Source organism: Vombatus ursinus, unplaced genomic scaffold, assembly GCF_900497805.2.
Source record: "Vombatus ursinus unplaced genomic scaffold, bare-nosed wombat genome assembly UNPS02014818.1, whole genome shotgun sequence".
Lineage (NCBI taxonomy): Eukaryota > Metazoa > Chordata > Mammalia > Diprotodontia > Vombatidae > Vombatus > Vombatus ursinus.
In genome coordinates this window covers 5,687,996-5,708,819 of record NW_020954596.1, presented here as the reverse complement: position 1 = coordinate 5,708,819, position 20,824 = coordinate 5,687,996, and the positions used below count along the sequence as shown (strand labels likewise).

Here is a 20,824-nt window from a genome sequence, read left to right as displayed (position 1 = left end):
GTTTCTGTCCTAGCAACCTCAATGACAAGAACCAATGAGAGTTTGCTGCAAACCCACATCCTTCTTCCTGGCTTGTCCTTGAAGACTTGTCAGCAGCCTTCATTCAGCAATGCTGATGAGGTCTGTTTCACTTGTCTCCAACCTCACACAGAATAGAATGGAGCTTCAACCTGAAATTCTCCAGGAGTTAGAATCCAGCTAGTCATCCCAACTACAATGTCATCAAGCCCACATCTTTCCATCGTGTCTACAAAAATAGCCTGAGAATCCCTGTCAAATATCAAATGCTTTGAGCACACTTACTGTTTAGTTAATAGGCTTCATTATCAAATGACATGTACAGAATATTAAGGAAATGTTCTAAACTAACTAAAAGCTAATCCTTTAAATTCTGCAGTTCTTGTGGTTAATTTCCCCTTCCCTTCCCCTCCAAGTCTCAGTTTTCTCCTCTGTAATATGGAAATAATAGTATTTTCACTCCCTATTTCGCAAGGGTTTTTGAGGAAACTACTCAGTAATAATAAAAATAATACTTCACATATATATCATACTTTGAACAATGTGGAGAAATGGAGCTATTATCACTGTGGCTGGTTGATTAGGCAACATGATGTACTAGAAAAGTCCAGATTTGGAATTAAAAAAACCTTAGTTAAATCCCAGCTCTTCTGCCTACTTGGTCTTGTGTGACCTTGAACAAATCACTTCCTCTTTCGGGCCAGTTTTCTCAAGTGCAAAATGAGGTGGGGGTTGACAAAGTGACCTCTCAGGTGCCCCTCTCAGTTCTCATCCTTTTTGACCTCTCTACAGCTGCTGGCACAGTTTATCACCCTCTTCTCTAGGTTTTTGGGACACTGGTCTCTCCTGACTCCTCCTTCTCAGTCTCCTTTGCCAGTTCGTCCCAGGTCATGGCCACTAATTGTGGGTTTCCCCCAAGGCTTTGTCCTGGGCTTTCTTCTCTTCTGTCTCTATACCATTTCACTTGGTGATCCCAACCACTCCCATGGATTCAATTATCATCTCTATGCAAATGATTCACAGATTTATTTATCCAGTCCTACCATGACTTCCAGTTCTGTATCTTCAACTGCCTATTGGACACCTCAAACTGGTTATCTCGTAGACATCATAAACTTGTCCAATATGTCCAATAATGAATTCATTACTTTTTCCCCAAAACCTTCCTTCTGAACTTATCATTTACTGTTGAGGGCACCAGCATGCTCCCAAGCATCCAGGCTCACAACCTAGGTATCATTACTCTCACTCACCCTACATATACAATCTTGTCAAGTACTATCATTTCTACCTTCACAGCATCTCTCTTATGTATCCCCTTGTTTCCTCCAACATAGCCACCAGTGTGGTTCAAGCCTTCATCACTTCAAACCTGGACTATTGAAATAGAATGGTAATTGGGTCTCCATGCCTCAAGTCTTCCCTCCTCCAATCCATCCTCTGTTCAGCTCCCAGAGTGACCTTCCTCAAAGTGAACATCTGACCCTGTCACTTCCATACTCAATCCACTCTAGTGGCTCCCTTATACTTCTAATATCAAATAGAAAAACTTCTGGCTTTTAAAGTCCTTCACAACTCCCACCCCCTTTCTACCTTGCTAGTCTTCTTCCATTGTACTCCTCTCTATACATCCTATGAGACAGTGAAAACTGGCCTTGTTGGCATTCCTCTAATGACACTGCACCTCCCGACTTGGTGCCCGCCCTTCCAATGGCTGTCCTCTCTGCTTCTTCTTTCCACATCCCACACTATCTTCCTCTTCATTGCAGGGTTCCAGAGAACTTGTTTCTAAAACTCAATCCATTCCTTCCACTGCCATAAAAATCTTTCCTTTGCCTAGATCTGTTCCCATCACTCCTCTGCTCAAAAATCTTCAAGCCCTCTCCACTGCTCCAAGCAGCTCTCTGAGGAGCCTGCCCCATCACCACCAAGCTAGTGTGAATTCATCAGGGCCAAGGACTTAGATCTGGAAGGGGACTTTGATGCCATCTTGTCCTACCCCCTAATTTTACAGATGAAGAAAGTAAGACCCAGGAAGATCAAGTGACCTGTCCCAAGGTCACAGAACTAATCAGTCACATAATCAGGACCTGACCCAGGTCCTCAGATTCTAACACAAGTGCTCTCTTTCACTACGCCATTCTGGCCATGCTGATCTACTGACCTATGTTCTCCTCTTGTATAGCCTCTCTAGCAAAGCAATGTTTCAGGAAATACCAGAGGTTATGTCAGCCTTCTGGAATTATAAGTAAACCACCTCTTTCTTTCCAGGTTGATGTGGTTATCCTAGTTACCCCATCTACTAGTTAATTACCTTTTAAACTTGCTGACACATCCTCCATTTAAATGGTGGCTCTGTGTGTCTGAGATAAAATGCCAAGTTTACATTTTATCTTCTTCCAGGAAGGGCTATGAGAGCCTGCAAAAGACATAGCCTGCTATCCCAGAAGACCCCAGGTGTGCATAAGGGTAAATAGGGATTATACAAATGAGAGGTCATTAAAGGGCTGGTAATGTTAATTTGGCATGACACCCCTAATGGGTTATATCTTCACACTTGAGTTACCTAATCATCTAAATTCTTTTAACAAATTTACATTTCATTTTAGAGATCCAGATTCAAATTGACTTGTCTTATATCACCAACAAAGCTTTGTGTATTGTTTTTATTTGCTAAACTACTCATCACTTAAGTTTGACTTTTGGGGTCTGGAAATAGGCTTAGGTATAAATTTTTTTTCCAAAAGGGGTCTAAAACCCTGGGATGCCAAAAATTCACAGTTAATGCAATTCAACAAACGTTTATTAAGCCCCACTATGTGCAAGGCACTGTCCTCAATCCTGTGAAATAGAAAGATTAAAATGTGACAGTCTTTGTCCTTAGGAGTCTCCATTACATACTCCAGGGCACAGCACATACACACAGGTAAGTATAATACATGTTAGAATGTAATAGGAGTAAGGGAGAAATCTAGACTCTCAGACAGAAGATCAGGGGAGGCTTCAGAGATTATAACTGGGCTAAGTATAATTGAGAAAGAGAAGAATTCTGAAAGGCAGAAATGACGAGAACTATGCAAGAGGGAGGAGAGGGACAGTTGAGGGGTAGGGGATGGCCTAATCTTGGAGTCAAAGAATCAGATATGGAGAAATCAATAACAATAGTAATAATAGTAATAATAGCTAGCATTTATATAGCACTTTAAGGTTTACAAAATGCTTAATAAACTTCTCATTTTATCTTCACGACAACCCTAATATTATGATCATCATTTTAAAGATAAGGAAACTGAGGCAGACAGAGGTGAAGTGATTTGTCCAGAGTCACACAGCAAGTGTCTTCCTGACTCCACCTATCTATCCAGTGTACCACCTAGCTGCCTCTCAACAAACAACAAGCAGGACAGAGGCTGTGAGAACTTTTGTGTCCAGGAGGCTAATCGGAATGCCTGGGATTCTGGGGTCTGATACAGAAGCTATCCCCATGCACCTCTTTTTACCTGGCTGTTTTCATCATGTCACCCTGCACCTACTCCCTTCCCCACCTTCCCCACTTTTCTACCTCTTGCTCTCATAACTGAAATCAAAATACGTCGCCTACATGGTCCTATTCTTTCCCTCACCAGCTTTGCGACTTCCCAGACTATAACTCCCTACCTCTGGTCACCACTCTCCTATATGTCTTGTCTCCTCCCTCAGACCATAAGCTCCTTGAGGGGCAGAGACTGTCTTGATTTTGTCTGTATCTTCTGCATTTAGCACATATTAAGTATTCAATAAGTGTTTTTCATTCATTCATTCATATACCTAGTAGACTACTTTACCTACAATGTCTGAATGTGTGAATGTATGATATAAAAGAAGACAGGAAAGGTAGGCTGCAGCCAGATTGTGGAAGATCATGAATGCCTGGCTAAAGAATTTGTATTTCTTAATAGAGGCATTAGGGAACCACTGAGCAGGAGAGTGATATGAACTTGAATTCAAAGGTAAATATTTTTTTTTTCTTTTTGAAAAATAAAAACCCACAACACGTTTCTCTAGAATAAGTAGCAAATGAAGTGTTCAAATTAAACTGTGGAGTCTGAACCTTGGTAAATTTTAAGAAGTGTGTATTGTGAGTTGCTGTAATTTGATTACTTGCTCAATGGGGAAGGAGGGGGTTAAGCCTACAATTATTGAGACAGAGGATAAAATACAAAAAATGTGAAATGGTAATAGAGATTTTGCATGGCATAAAAACAACGCCAGTCATATTAAAATTTCTTACTACTGAAAATGCCTATTCCTAAATGCTAATTTTAAAAGTTTAAGTCTCAAACCAATGAAACTTGGTGGCTAATTATTACAATGTGCTACAGTAGTAGCACGTTGTATTTTTTTTAAGGGCACTAAAGGAGAGGCAGTAAAGTCACCACTGCAGCTTCATGCTAATGTCCAACCTGCCCTGAAGGAGGGCACACGCTCTGCCTGCTCAGAATTATGGCTCTTTAGGTTGAGTCCTAGTGGTAAAGGAATCTATCCTAACAGGACACAGTGGCCAGGGTTCAACTGTGCCCAGATAGCACCACATGGGAACGTCCCTGGGTCTGTCCTGTGCCATTGTCTATCAAAAAATGGTACATGTCTGGCTTGAGGCTTGGATGCTGCCCCCTCTGATAGAATAAGGACTTCTTGGGCCTACACATGAACAAAAAGAAGCAGCATCCAACATGTAGTATATTTTGTTAAACAGATTGGCACTTTTCTTTTTTCTCAGTCTCCTTAAGGTACTTGAGAAATCCCCATAAAATGCTTCTGATAAGAATGAAGAGAGCGGAAGAAACTGGGAAGAAAGAGACAGAGAAGAGAAAGGGCTATAAATGAGGGCTCAATATTAAATCAGTGAAGAATCTATGTCAACAATTCAGTGAAGGAATGAATCTATAAGTCCTTTTGGTCAAATCAGTCAGTACAGTCTACTGCCATGGAAACTCTGATGCAAGAAAGCTAGGAGTAGAGACAGAAGAAGCATAGTACAATGGACAACCCACTGACCTTGGGGTCAGAAGATCTGAGGCCAACTGCCCTCAACCTGTGACCTTGAACTGGTCATTTTCTCATGATAGTGCTTTCACTACATATTTCACAGGGTTGCTGGGAGGAAAGTGCTTTGGAAACTACAAAATACTATATAGATGTCATAGTTAGAAGCATCCATCGATTTAATCACACCACTTTATACTCTTAAGTTTTTGACAAGCAGAAATTAATTTAGGGCCCATGTAATTACGATCATCTCAGTCGACATTTATATAGCGCTTTGCCATCATAAAGTGTTTTAGATACACTAATTTGATCCAACAACCTTGAGAGACAGATAGTGAGAGCATCTTAATCCCCATTTTATCGAGGCTCCAAGGCGTGAAATGATTTGTCTGGTAGCTGAGGGTGGAGCCCAGGCTTCCCAGCCCCAAGTCCTGTGACCTTCCATTAACAGGGCCTCTCAAAGTTCAGCAATCTGGGTGAGAACTCAAGCCACTCTCCATCCATATCTATGATAAAGGTTCATCACCTGTGGCATAATGCCCTAGAAACAAAGAACTACGTGGGAAAACCAACATACAAAACATGCTGAACCCTCTGTGCACATTAAACTTCAATGTAGAACACAGAGACTCTAAATAATTTTGGATAATAAAATGAGCTCTGAAACAAAAAAGGTTGTGGCCTGGGAAGCCACAGCCCTCAGAGGGGACTGACCTGATTAACTTTCAAATACAGGGCACCTTATTTTTATCCCTTTAGCTGAAAGAGCTATTCTTTTGGTTAGTGCAGAAGCTGAATTATTTTCCCTGAACATCAAGAAACTGGAGCACTAATGATAACATACTGAGCAGGACATCATTTTTAGTGATATCCTATCAGACTTTGAAGCAGGAGAGGAAGGGTTAGTTGTTTGTTAAAATTCTTCTCACTTGGTTGAAAATGTTTAAAACAAATCTTTATTAATAGACTCTCAAAAACACAAAATATCAAAACTGGAAAGAACATTAGAGACCATCGAGTCCAACCTCGTTTTACAAAGGGAGGAACTGAGGCTCAGAGAGTGAAAGGGACATACTTGCCCAAAGACCCATAGCTTTCCTAGACATCATCACCACAAATCTGATGCTCTAGAAATGTCTTTTTTGAAGAACAGGCAACTCAGTTCTTCCTCCTAGGCACCTATTCCTCTCCTGACAATGAGCCAGCCCCAGCTCAGCAGAGCTAAGGCCCCTCTTAACTGAACATCAAAGGCCAGGTACCCCTATGCTCTGCCAGCCCCCTGGTTTCTGCCAAGTCCCTAGCTGATGGTAAACCTATGTTCCCCAAATGAGGAGAAGAGAGCAGAGAAACTATAAATGTGAACCACAAAACACTTAAGGAAACAACACTTTGTGTGTAGCTAGAGCCTGCCTGGTTCAGTGCAGTCAGAAAGTGCTGGGGAGGAGATCCGAGGCACAGGCCACAACTCATTTCCACTCTCTGATCTTCGATTTCCTTATCTATAAAATGGGGCTAACAATATTTGCACTACTTGAGCAGCTGGAATGAGTTCTGGACCTGGAGTCAGGAAAACCAGAGTCCAACTCCTTGCCTCAGGTACTCACCAGCTGGGTGACCCTGGAAAAGCCTATCTGCCTCAGTTACCTCTTCTATAAAATGAGGATAACAAAAGCACCTACCTCCCAGAGTTGTTATGGAGATAAAATGAGCTCAAATTTGTAAAACGCTCTGCAAACTTTAAAGCACTTTGTAAATGCTATCTATTATTTACCTTGTAGAAGTATTAAAAGGATCAAAGGAGAAAACTATATCAGCTACAAATTTGTCATCATCATCATCATTATTAGCACGGAACAGAAACTGGAATCTGGGTGGAGGGGTTTACAATAGGCAGGGCTTTGTTTGGGCTTGAAGCTCAGATCACCCCAATCTCTCATTGGCAGTGTCCTCATAAGGCATCCTGTGTACCCCAGCAAGGGGCACTCATTCCATAAATCCATCAGCTGCATTCTGGAAGGCTGTGGGTGGCAGAGGGGGAGTTGTACTTGATGGAACTATCATTTCAGTTCTTTATGGTCCACTAATTCACCTGTCAGGTTTATTAGTGCCCAATAATGTGTTTAATCCCCCAAACCTTTCCCTAGTGGTTGGGAAGGTGGCAAGAACAAAATCCCATCTGGTCACTGATGGGCGACCAGCCCCCAAAGCACTCAGTCTGTACCCCAGCGACCACTCCCCATCACCCTGTAGGTGGGCGAAGCCCAGCTGCCAGTCAGACCCAAGCTGCTGATACTGTAATTGTAGCAAGCAGTGCAAAATACTACCCAGTTTCACCAAGACCTCATCATCCATATTTCTACCCACTGGCTATTTATACACTCAAACTTTTTTCTTCCTTTGAGCAAATAAATATCTCTGTTTCCCAGGCACCCAGCAGCTTTCCTCAGCAAGCCATGGCAGAGCCCCGCTGAATGAAATAAGTGCTTGGGCTCTTGGTGGCTGCTTCTCCTCGAAAGTATTTGTTTATCTAGACCCAATCACAGCTCCCCTATCTGTGTAATGACTTCCTCCCAGCAGCCAGAGAGATTACCCACACCACTGATCACTTTATTACTTCATAATGGCTGTTTATTTACTTTACTGCAGCAGTAACACGGAGGGATAAAGCCTTTCACAGCTGGGCAAACTCACCATACTCCTTCCGCAGGTGGTCTGGAATGTGGGGCTCATAACCTTCCTTCTCGGGCACCTCAACAAAATCTGCTTCATCTTCATCTTCATCGGAGTCGGCATCTAAGGCTCGCCTCTAAGGAAGGAAGCGTGCCATAAGCACAGACAAAAAACTCATTTGGGGCCACCTCAAATGAAAATATTTCTTTACCATAAGGGGGACAGAGGATATCTATGAAACACCCCACCCCACCCCAGTAAATTCATTTATAACTCAAGTTTTCTCCCTATGACTGGAGGACAAGTCATTATCCATGACTGGACTATATTTCAAAATATTATCTACTAAACCATCCTGAATCCTTAAAATCTTTCCCTAAAATGTGAGCTTTAAGGATTCTCCCTTAAAATATGTCATTTGCCAATCCAGGGCCAGTCTAAAAGGAAATAGAAAGCAAGCCTATCAAAACAGCAGTCAGCTCCAAGAGCCAGCCTCCGAGGCGAGCCCACAGCTTTCTTTGTTGATGCCTTTGCTGCCAGGATTGTATAAAATAATCACTGTTTCGCAGGACAAACTGATGGGCAGACAGAAAGAGTGCAGAAGAATGGGGGATTTAAAGCTGATAAAAGCAAGGAAATTCAGCCTGGTTTCAATGTATTTTTACTCTACCAATCCTTCTCTCTTTTCTTAAAAGCATGTAACTTAAGAGGAGTTGAAAATTCTCAGGAGTCCATGTTCTTCAGGCTTGATAAAATTTATAAAACCTATTATTGCAAAAAAACATTAACCAGGCCAAATCAAACATTTTTAATTTCTTTCCGGTACAGTATATACAGTATGTGGTAACACATGTACACAATGAATACCAGATATACTATTCAAGAACAGACTACATGTCTCAAAACCAAGGCAACACTTACCTTGCTAGATACACTTTAATATTACTTGGCCGTTAGTTTAAAATGTTTTTCTTTTGAATAGCTTTAAATAAAAATAACTCATCTAAGTCACCATGCCAACTTGTAAAATGAAACTGTAATCCCAGTGAACGCTAGTTAGTACCAAGCTGGCTGCCTGTCAATGAGGAACATTCGTGGCTAAGTTCTACCTAGATGCCTGAAACCCTACAAGTCCCCCAGGCCACAGATGTCTCAGAATGGTGATGATTTCACATTTAATTTGCTTTCTCCTTTCTCTGCAGAACGAAAGAATTCTGCTTACCCCATTTTATTAAAAAGCAACAGAAATCAACACGTATTTATATTGTCTGCTCTTTTTCTGAAAATCAAAACCAAGCTACAGACTGAGAGGCAATCTGAGGGGCATTCCTCACAGGGAACAAAAGTGAAAGCCAAGTGAGCATAATGACTTCCAGGGTCCCTGTTCCTTTCCAAATAGGTCTTTAGCACAGATATCTATATAAACCACTGGGTATATGAAGAAGAGGGGAGAGAGAGAGGAATATGATTTCCTCCGGCAGCAGTATCATACCAATTTAATTCACTAATCTAATCATGTGTCACAGCAGCACAGGCTGCGATACTACAGCTTAAAAGAAAAAAAAAAGACAGAAACCTAGAGGGGGAAAACAAACCCCTCACCCAGTAAGCAATGCTAACACTGCATCACTTCTTGGTCAGCAATTCTTGTGGACAAGAGTCAAAACCCCTCTCCAGCTAGGCAGACGGAAGTTTTCTCAGTTGTTATTGTGACCTACTACTGTTTTTAAAGAGATCAAGAGACGTACATAATAATTGTGGAAAGTTAGTTCAACATTCCCTTCTATAGAATCCCCTCCCAGAAGGATACTTGCTTAAAGGGAAAAGAAAAAAAAAAAGAAAGAAAAGAGCTCTTTAATAAATATCCCAGAAGACACAGGGTTTGAGGGGGGGTGTCCACATCAAACAGGTTTTTATTCCCCCTATTTCCCTTTCACTGTAAATTCCTTCAACAATCATGACTGAAACCACCCCTGCTGTTTAGGATAAACAGGCCTCAAAATTGAAATCCCCCAGCCGAAGCATTACTTTCCTCTTCCTCACACAGAGAGAAAGAAAGGGTCACCAGACTCTGTGAAGTATTTTGAGAGCTACATATTTTGCTTCTGACTACAAGTATCTCTCCCTGGCCACAGAAAGGAAACTAGTCCTTCAATTCTGCCTGAAATCCATGGGACAAAAACCTATCCAAGGTGCCACACTTGGGCAATAGGGATGTCAGATAGTATACCACTATCGAAAACCTGCTAAACTATTGGCCAAGGACAAGTGTCCATTTTCAAAGTCCAGATATAGAACAGCTCCCAGTGTATTCCAGGAAAGCCAAGTACTGTATCTGGGGCTTCTGCACCAAGCCAGATGGGGCTGCAAAGAATTCCGTCATTTAACATCAGTGAGTCAAGTCTATGGAGCAAGAGATAGAAGCATGAGGGAAGCCAATGGTTGTGTCTCATTATCATAAAGCTTAGGTAATTCCCACCTTCATTTTGTCAGGCATTTCTGACCCAAGCATAAACATCCACAGAAAATTTTTAAAATGTAGTTGGGGAAAAACCCACAAATTCCACCATCTATATAGCAGCATCATTTTCATACTTCCAAGAAACATACCAAAAAACCCAACCAAAAAAACAGAGTAACATTTCCAGTGTTGATGTATCCCTATACTTTTAAAAGGCAAACTATTAAAGCTATACACTAAAAGTCCTAGCTTTTAAAAACCTGGTTGTGTTTCCCAAATAAAAGCCCTACTCAAGCTTCTCTGCAAGATGATAATGACGGGCATCTCAGGACACTCAGAGATTTGAGCTCCCTTTTTTCTATCGGAAGAGTACAGATCAATGAAGCTCAAGCCACAAGTGCTCCAATAACCGGACAAACTAACCTAAGTTCAATGGTACCCACAACTTTAGGCCGTCCTTCCTTAGTTCTCAGAGTCTAGCCTTACATCTAGGACTGGACTTAAGACACATTATTAGCATGCTAATTTCACATGATGAGAGCATCCCCAGACTGGTACGTTAGCCCCAGCATTCAGCCGGGCAGGGATACTGAATGCCCAGGGTATACCTGTCTGAGACACTCCTGAGCCTATGAAAATCTCTCCTGAGGAAAGGCCTAATCAGATGCAAATTCACTTTGTTTAGGTCCGATCTGTGAGCTGTGCATTTAGGGGCCAGAGGAAACATTAATCATTGGAAACTGTAATTTTTGTTATCAGTCTAACACTAATCAAAAGGGAAACCTGTCACTACCGCTGACCTGTGAAACGTCCCAATTATACTCTTCGGAAATGACAGGAGCACTTAACTTCCTCACTGAGTAAATGACGACGATCAATCAAGTCTGAATAACAATGAGCCACGGAGCTGAAAATTATTTTTTGTATAGAATCTACCCAGGAATTTATGAAAGGTGAAAAGCAACCCAAGGTTTTAGGGGCATTATGGCTCCCAGCTAGTGCAGTGCATATCAAACACTAAACAGAATTTATGTGTTTTAATTTTCTAAAAGGTAGATGTGGACTTGGTGCTACAATGCATAACATATAATGCCAGCTTTTAAATATGGGGGTCATTTTCGTAAAATATTATGCTTATTGTTTGCACCCTTGAATTTCACTGAGGACTTTGATTAAATTTCTATTTTCTGGAAAATATTTAACTGCTTAGCTAACTAGTAGGAATTAAGCCTTCTTTTCCTCATTGAAAATGTTTATTTGGGGGGTTAAATCAGAAATCTGGGCCTCCTTTTTGTTCTGAAATAAAAAATGATGAGGCTGGGCTCCCAATCCCAGATGTCTACAAATAAGTATGTTCATTAAGTCATTTTTTAAAAAAATACAAAAGCACAAATGATTATCTTTTCTACAGCAAAACAATTCCCCTTCTCCTAAAAGGATATTTGTTCAGGAACTCTGCTGGCCTCTTATGCTCTTCCTCCAGAGCTAAACACACATTTTTTTCCCCTTCATTTTTTTTAACAAGTTAAAAGTAAGGTAATGTATTCCATCTAAATTAATTTGGAATTAAGAGTGTTCACTATTTCTGTTCCAAAGAGTCAAATTATAAATCTTATCTTTCTCAAGCTAAATATCTAACCATACCATACAACTGTAATACATAAATTATGCGTTCATAATACAATAAAATTATAACTCAAGGAAAGGTGGCTATTATCTTTGTTAATGACAGAAGTGAATGAGAACTCAATGGTGAGTCTTGGCCTCTCATTGCCATGCAAACTAAAAATATTATATAAACTTTGCAACCCAGAAAGGCAATGTGGGATAATGGAGACCCTTTGGAGAGATGGAATACAAAGGAATCAGTAAAAAATCTCCACTTGACCATTTTTAAACATTTCATTCTTAAGGCAACAAATAAATGGCTCAAGAGGATCACATGATTTAGAGCAATGGTTCTCAAAATATGGTCTGAGGACTCCTGAAGGTCCTTGAGACTCTGCCATGGAGTCCTCAAGGTCAAAACTATTTTCATAAAAATACTAAGACATTATTTACCTATTAAAATATTCCTCCCTTTTCCAATTACAAATCTGTGTAAGGTCAGATTTTCTTCACATACATCAACCAAAACAACCTATCAAAACAGATTGAATACAGAAGTAGATATGAGAATCTAGACATAGCTAGACATTAAAGAGATTTACAAAAATATGTAAAGCAATGTCACTCTTCTCACTAAATTTTTGTTTTTGGAAAATAGCTATTTTCCATTAAAATGCTATTTATGTTACCATGTAATTAATTACTGTTGTTTGACATGAATTAATAAACATTTTTAAATATCAGTTTTAATTTCCAATATGGCAAATATTGATAGATGAAACCCACATAAACAAAACTCTTTGGGGTCCTCAATAATTTTTAAGAGTTTAAATAAGTCCTAAAACCAAAAAGTTTGAGAATTGTTGATTAATAGCATTTAAAAGGGTTTATAGAGATCTTAATCCAAACTCTTCATTTTACAGATAGGGAAACTGAGGCCCAGAGAAAGGAACTCTCTAGAGTCACTCAGCTAGCAAGTGGCAGGGCCAACATTTGAAGTCAGGTGTCCCGACTCCAAGTCCAGGGGCCTTTTCACCGTACCTCAAGAAGTTGTTATACGGTACGAAGCCTTCTATTTGAGGCTCAAATCCAGTTGAGGACACTGGTGAGGAGTGATATGAACCAAGCAGAAACTTCATTAAAAAACACCCAGAACTGATACACAGGGCACACTTCTAGAAGACCTTGGCCAGATAGGCCAAAAGAGAAACCCTGTGTCTGACGGAAATGACCTTCAGAACAACCTTCTAAGAATTAAGTCTTCTGAAGAGCAGTTTTCCTGAGAGCAGACTGCTTTCAACCCACCTGAGAGGTGAGTTCTCAAACCATGATTCCAAAAGACAAATAAATAAAACTCTTTTAAAAACAAAACAGCAACCATCTTTCCCTCACTCTATCCTCCCTCCTCCCCACTCGCCTTTCAAAAATGTGTGTCTGAAGAAAATGAAATCATTCACATTTCAGTCTGCACCGTCATTTCTGGGGAAGAATGAGGATGGCAGACGAATACTCAGGAACAGGTAGGTGTGGTTGGGATCTTTGAGGGAACACCCAAGAAGTGCTGACAGAAGCCTGGGCCGGCCAATCAAACACTTCCCCTCCTAATGTCTGTTAGTAAAACAGGAACCACACACAACAGAGCACACAATTGTGATGAGATTTCCTCCTCCTCCTTTTTCTTTTTTCCTTTTTTTTTTTTAATTTTAAGTGTTTGAATAGAGCCAAGATTGACTGTCTCTCATTAAAGTCAAACACACAATTAATGGCGACGGCTCTCACTCACCCAAAATTAAAGCAACAGCAACACAAGCACAAACACAGACCTAACTCACAAGGGAGAGATGAAGAAGTGTCCCTGCTTCTTGCCCTGGTTTTATACAAATTGATTCTTACCCACAGTTAAAAGGATTTAGAAAAATGAGCCCCTGCAATCATAATTAAACAAGCAATAAAGCTGCGAAAATATACAATGCAATCAGTTTACAGAACTCGATGCAGTGAGAACACTAATTATTTGAGAGGGAAAGAGAGAGAAGGAGCAGAGGCACTACAGAAAGAAGCCATATCTACTGACTGGAGCCTCCCGCTGGCTGGAAACTACAGCTGGGACCATTAAATAAATTTTGTACGGTCTAATTAACTTGCTTCGCAATCTCAATTACTTTTCACCCAAGAAATCACTTTTGTTCAGTTTTATGTGTGTCTGTTTCCCTTTTTTAAAAAAAAATGATGTAAGGCATCCTCAGACAAGTGAACTCTAAACTTCATTTGTCTTTCAGCCGGCTTGATGGCTATGCATTTAAAAACCCATTCTATCTTATAAACTAAAAATTAAATGTACTCAGCTGTGATGGTCGCCATTGCATCTGCTATTTATATGCTAATACCCTCCCTGGAAGATCTTGCAAATTATTCCACCATGCCAATATCTCATGTGCATCTATTCAAAGCCAACTAAACATTTTTTTTTTCTAGAGGACAGAAGATTTTGGCCAAGGGACTATAATACTTAGCACAGGGGAACCCATTTAAAGAGGCAGCTGGCTGTTGGGTGAAGATATTTTGTATAAAATAAAAACGTGCACCGAATTGCAGTCAGGTCTTTTTAAATGAGCATAGCTTGAGCTTCATAAATCCAATCATATATTTACATTACCTGAGTACAAATCTTTTAAAACAAAAACCTAGAAAGAAATACATTTTACAGAAAAATACCTTTTCTGTTTACACACTCTAAACAGAGTGAAAAAAAAAGATTTCTATCTTAATATTGAAATTTTTTAAGATTACAGGTGGCAATAGCTTTTTTCCCCCTTTCAGAAAGATGATGCCATTCCAAGCTAAACTAGAAACAAGATTTTAAACAAAAAGCAAGCCTGGATGATGCATCATTATGTAATCTATATCATAGGGCAAAAGGGTCATTTTTATCTGCCTAGGGAAAAAACCTTTCTTATTTGCATTATTTCAACAAAAAATATGAGGACACTAGAGCAATATTCTAGAATCTCCCTTTTGTACAACTTCCTATTGCTCAGGTGTTAGGAGGCTATTTCCAAAAGCAGTTGATCAGCAGGTGCCTAGCAGGTGCCCTGAAGTTAGTACCTCACAGTCTAAGCTTGTTAAATTGAATAGAATTAAAAGGAAACACAGTAGAAAGGGCAGAAGATCTGGGTTCAAATCTCTGTTTTGCTATTTAGTAGCTGTGAGCTTGGGTAAGTCCTTTCATCTATATGAACCTCAACTTCTTCATCTGAAAAACAAGGGTGCTGAATTAGAGTAGGGGTTCTTAACCTGGGGCCCATGGACCTCCCAAGGAGTCCTGTGGATAGATTTCAGGAAGTCTATGAATTTGGACGGGAAAAAAATTACATCTTCATTTTCACTCATCTTTAGCTGGAATTTAACATTTCTACCAATTTACAATTTGTTTTTAAATACATTATTCTGGGGCCAGACTGTAATCCAAGCTAACAGGGATCCTGAGGCTGGCAGGACCTCTTGAGCTTGGGAGTTTTGAGCTACAGTGGGCTAAGCCTATCAGGTTTCTGCATGAGGTTTGTTATTAATGCAATCGGCCTTTGGGAACAGGAAATCATCAGGTTGCCTAAAGAAGGGCAGACTGGTCCAGGTCGGAAAATGAGGTCACAGCTCTCATGCCAATCAGAGTGGAAGTAAGCCCATGAGTAGCCCCTGCACTTCTAGCCTGGGCAAGAGAAGGAGATCCAGGATCCAAAAACAAAACAACATATTCTGAGGAGTCCACAGGTTTCATTAGACTTCTCAACAGGTCCACGATACAAAAAAGGGTTAAGAATCCCTGAACTAGATGATATATTTCTTCTAGCTCTAAATTTCTGATTGCTATTATTAATCCTCTGGTCTACAGCTAAAGCAAAGTACAACAATATTGGGCCAATGACATACAGAGCCATCAAACTCACCAACAACCCAAGGGCCCCAAGCTACCCACAAAACTCAAGTGTGGCCCAAACCAGATTAAAATGTAATTGGGAAATGTTTAACAAATTAAATTAAAAATATAACACAATATAAATAATGTTAATTTGTTGTTTTCTAAGGATCCATTTCTATTTGAGCTTGACACCACGGCTTACAATATCTCAAGGCTATATGCTCAATGCTAATACCCAGAAAGGCTAAATGTAGCTACACACCTTAACCCTTTCTGTTTTCAGGTAAATATAAAGGTAAAGCTGCAGGTTGAGTTGCCTATGATTGCTGTGGCTAAAAAAAAAAAAAATCCATCCCCTGGTGGCCAGGCACCAGGGGATGAGTCACATCACCCTTAGCTACACTGATCTTCAGGTGAGAGACATACAGTATGTTACAGAGTCTGAGACTCCAGTCCAGTTACAAGAGTCTTTCTGGTGCGGCTATAGAGACACAGCCTTACACACAGAGAGGCATGAAGTCCACTGGGCTCAGTGTTGGAAGGCCTGAGTGTGAGGCCCACACCAGCCACATCCTTGCTACAAGAACAGTTTCCTCATCTGTAAAATGGAGAGAAGAATATTTACCCTATTTTACCTCACAGGGTTATGGTGAGAAATAAATGAGATAATGGATATGAAAATACTACATAAATATGGGCTATTACAAGCCAGTTGATCTGTTATCTAGTTTTATAAACACAAATTGGCACAATATTGTAAGGTTTTATGTAGGAAATACAGTTTATTTTGCTATGTAATTTGCTTACAAAGTGTGTCTTATGTAGTGGCTACAGAACTAGTTACTGCTGAACATTGAATGGCCTAAAAGCAGTGGTACATTAGAAAAATAGGCCAAGTTATCACTTGGGTTAGTTGAACTTTACATAAAACTAACATCATATTCAATGGAGTGTGTAATAGTTTCTTAGTTAGAGCAACCTAAGATCTCAAAATCTAATAACTCTTATTCCCCTCCCTCCAAGTGTTACAGCTCCCCACAGTCAGCTAACTTTGGGTTATGTTGTTCAATGTACAGGGAAAAAAAAACAAACCAATGTCTAGGGACTTGGGTTCATACTGCTAAATTATTTTAAATGAAAATTTTACATTGAAGATATTTGCACACATGTATTGTGGAAGGGGCTGGCTGTCTTGCATCAGTGTGTCTTATCAAACACACCTGCTCACATGAATAAAACCACTGCCAAGCGTGTCATTGCCAGTGCTTAATGCAGGCTTTTTGATTTTGATGATGAGAAGGATGTTCTTCAAATAAAACGGCACTTACCAAGGACAATCAACACTAACACTCAAGAGCTAGTGGGCGTACAACTCGATGGATTTATTTTTAACTTCGTGATTTTAATAGTTATTTTCTCTGGTCCTTAACCTTCCTTTGTTCAGCCTTTCATTTATCTAATGTCTATCGATAATAAGAGCTCTAGTCCCTTGGGTTTACATACAGCTTTGAGATCTACACATGACTTTACTTATAACAACCTTGGAAGTTTGTTAATAGGAAAATTGTCATCTTCGTTTTACAATAAGGAAACCAAGGACCAGAGAGAGCAACTGGCTTTTACTACCCGGTAGGAGAGGGCTGGAGCCAAGATCTGAATCCATCTGACAACTCCCTGCCCAAATTTCTGTCCAATACACTGGGCTGCTTCCTTTGTGCAAGGCACTATCCTAGGTACCACGCTAGGTACTAAAGGGAATATGAAGTATGGGCCCAAGAGCTTACAGTTCTGTAGGGCAGACAAAAAACATATGCGAAAAGTTAAAAAGCAATACCCAGAAATTTATGAAACAAGCGAAAAAAAAAAGAGAGAGATAAGCGTAAATGTGTTATATTCCATCTTATCCTAATATTGCCTTTTCCTGGACTTTTTAGCTACAGAAAGCCAAGGAGAATACAATCACATCTTCAAAAACTTTTTTTCTTAGACCCTAACTCAGCACCTTGCACCTGTTGTTGTCTGTTGTTCAGTCATTTGAGTCATGCCCAACTCTTCATGACCCCATTTAGGGTTTTCTTGGCAGAGATACTGGAGAGATTTGTCATTTCCTTCTTCAGCTCATTTTACAGATGAGGAAACTAAGGCAAACAGCATTAAGTGACTTGCCCAGGGTCACACAGCTCCTAAGTGTCTGAGGCTGGAGTTGAACTCACAAAGATGAGTCTTCCTGACTCTAGGCCTGGCACTCCACCACCTAACTGCTCCAACCTCGCACATAGTAGGTACTTCATAAATGTTCTCTGTTGTTGTTGTTGCTGTTCTAACTAAATTTCAGTAGCAATAAGACTGTGATCTCACTTAGCCAAGTCATCCAGTAAGATTATCCCAGTGAATAGGCTGCCAACTTGTCCCATTTACTAACTGGCCCACACCACATGTGGAGGAATACATTTAGCAGGGAACACATTTTTGAACACAACAGTCTCTGTTCTCTTCTTGCTTTACCCTGTATTTCATTTTCTTGCCATCACTGGTCTAGAGAGAAGACAAAAGGCCAATAAAAAAGCAAAAATACATATTGATTTCAAATGGATTAGTTTCTACTTCTATGAATGAGTTAATATATTTCCACTGCTGAATTTGTTGCTGCTTCATCAACTCCACATTTGGCACTCTTTTCCAATTAAACAAAATCATTTTAAAGTTCAAAAAAACTATTACTGCTACCATAAAAATGGACTGATGCTTAAAATGAATTTTTCTAACTTATTGACTGTAAGAATATTCAACTATTACTAATTGCACAACATAAACTAATTGGTGACCATAACTGCATAATTAAGCAAGTGGTGGTTTATAAGTTTTCAAAGGAATATTATCATTTTAACTGAAAGGACAAGCATGGATGACACCTATTTCAAAGTTGAAAATGGCAAATCATTTGGCCAAGACTAAGTTAGGATCCCTATTTGTTCATTTATGCCACATACCTGCATACTCTCAAAAAGACTCGCTCTCCCTGGGCTCATTTTCCCCATCTGTAAAGTAAGGGGGTTGAATCAGATGATCTCTAAGGTCCCTTCCAGGTCCCACATGCTACGATTATATGCCTTAAGGTGATTACTAAAGAACACAGCAAAAAATAAGTAAACTGAACTATATATCTCTCTAACAAGTTCAACCACAACAAAAAAGAAAGCTATTACCTAAGAACTAATGCCAATGGAAAAGAAGAAATATAGACAGAGAATAAAATCTCATTTGTTCCCATCTATATCATCCTCGAAATAAAAGGACATGTTCATAAATGCACATTTGCTCTAAAATAATATAATGAACAAAAAAATGTATAAAAAGATTTTTTTCTCCTCAGTCTTGAATTATGTTTTGGTAACCATAAAATAGAAGTTGTTGTGGTCTTTTACATATTTGTCAAAAGTTTTAAAACATTTAAATTACACATTATTAAATTAATGTTTAAAGCTAAGTCTGTTCTACAGACAGAGTTAACGATGCTGATCCCATGTTAAATGAGGAAACACTTGAGCAAATGACTTAAACCACTCTAAATTTTATTTGAAAATTAGTCAAGAACTCATTCATAATTTTTAATTAAAACAGCTATAATTAACATCAACATTCATTAACATTAGCCCACATCTGCCCTCTGTACACACCATTACAGATGCTTGAGTATTATCTGGTCCAGATCTTTTTCTACTTAAATGGCTCCCCCCTAGGCTGCAAGGCGGACTCCATCATTTACCACCACTCTCTGTCACAATACAAGCTATACCCAAGTCACATGATAAAATGTGGCACACTCACCTACAGTTGGAATTCCCAACCAACTATGTGAATTCCCTCAATTACACATTTGTTCTCCTTCTATCTCTCAGGTCTGTAAGGGCTAACCTGAGCAAAATTGCTTGGATTTCAGATCCAGTTCCTATTTTTATCAGCTTGTCAGAAAGCATCTGGAGAAGAGTTACTTATATGACAAAGGAGAGGAGTTTTTTCCACTAACTATTAGTTCTAGTACTGACCAAATTAAAATAAGTCCAACCTGACAGACAACTTTGACCAAGGAGCACTCAAAGACCATGAAACCACTTTCTAACAAATGCTATAACACATCATTTCAGTCTCTCTTGACAAATTCTATAACTAATAACTAATAATAAGTGGTCTCACTCACTATGTTAATCCATGTAAGTCACTAAGACCCTGGGTTTAAAGGGGAAGAGGGAACTAAGCACACCAGATCTAACTGTTCATTGAATGAGTAGATCTGGCTGTTCCAATTTGCCATGAGCCATCTACAGAGTCACGGGACTACTAAGGATGCCCATCTCCTTACTCAAAGAGTCATCTCAATGAGCCACTGATCATACCTTGCAGTCACACCAATTCCCTCCTGTATAAGTAGCCTCAACCTCAGTGCACTACACTCAGAAAACTGCGCTAATGCAATTCCTTTAACCAGAGAGGCAAGTTAGCATGTCCCAAAAGTTTGCTTAAAATGAAGATGAATCATGTCACATTCAATAACTAATCCATCAGGATATATGAAACAGCAGGCAAGCAGGTGAAAAAGAAATATGTTCTTCCTTTTACCTTTTGGTTAGATTTTTGGCAGATTTTGTGTTGGTGAGAAAATGTGAAAGTTTAATCTCAAAACTGGAAGAGACTTCTAAAACCCTCTAATCTAACCCCTCCCTGAATATGAACTCCATGCCCCACCCCCCAAGCATTCCTCACAAGTGGTGGGGGGTTGTTTTTTATTAGCAGTATAGGTAGTATTAAAAAGACAAAAAGGATTTAGATATAGACTAGGAAAAATATTAGAATTTCAGATTCTTTTTTACCTGCACATTGACTAATATTTTATTCATCTCCATTATCAATTAAATTTTAACTGAATTATGTGATTACATATAATTTCAATGTAATAAGAGCCTAAGCCAGAAAGAAATGGATAATATTGTTTTTAAAAAAAAAGGAAATAGTTAACTGACTGACATATGTTTAAACCTAAATTTATAAATAATTTATTGACAGCCCACAATGTCTCGTCTTCATTGGCTTGGTTTTCTAAAGCTATTGGCCCAGGAAAAAAAAAA

General features: G+C 39.5%; 1 protein-coding gene across 2 annotated transcripts in view; it reads right to left on the bottom strand.

Annotated features, from left to right (window-relative positions):
* UVSSA (UV stimulated scaffold protein A) overlaps positions 1-20,824 on the bottom strand; it is a 105,202-nt gene that overhangs the window by 44,226 nt on the left and 40,152 nt on the right. For both annotated transcript variants that reach the window (XM_027836649.1, XM_027836648.1), the window contains one exon: positions 7,738-7,852. In XM_027836649.1, the coding sequence (XP_027692450.1) occupies positions 7,738-7,852 (115 nt within the window). The remainder of the gene's footprint in view (positions 1-7,737; positions 7,853-20,824) is intronic.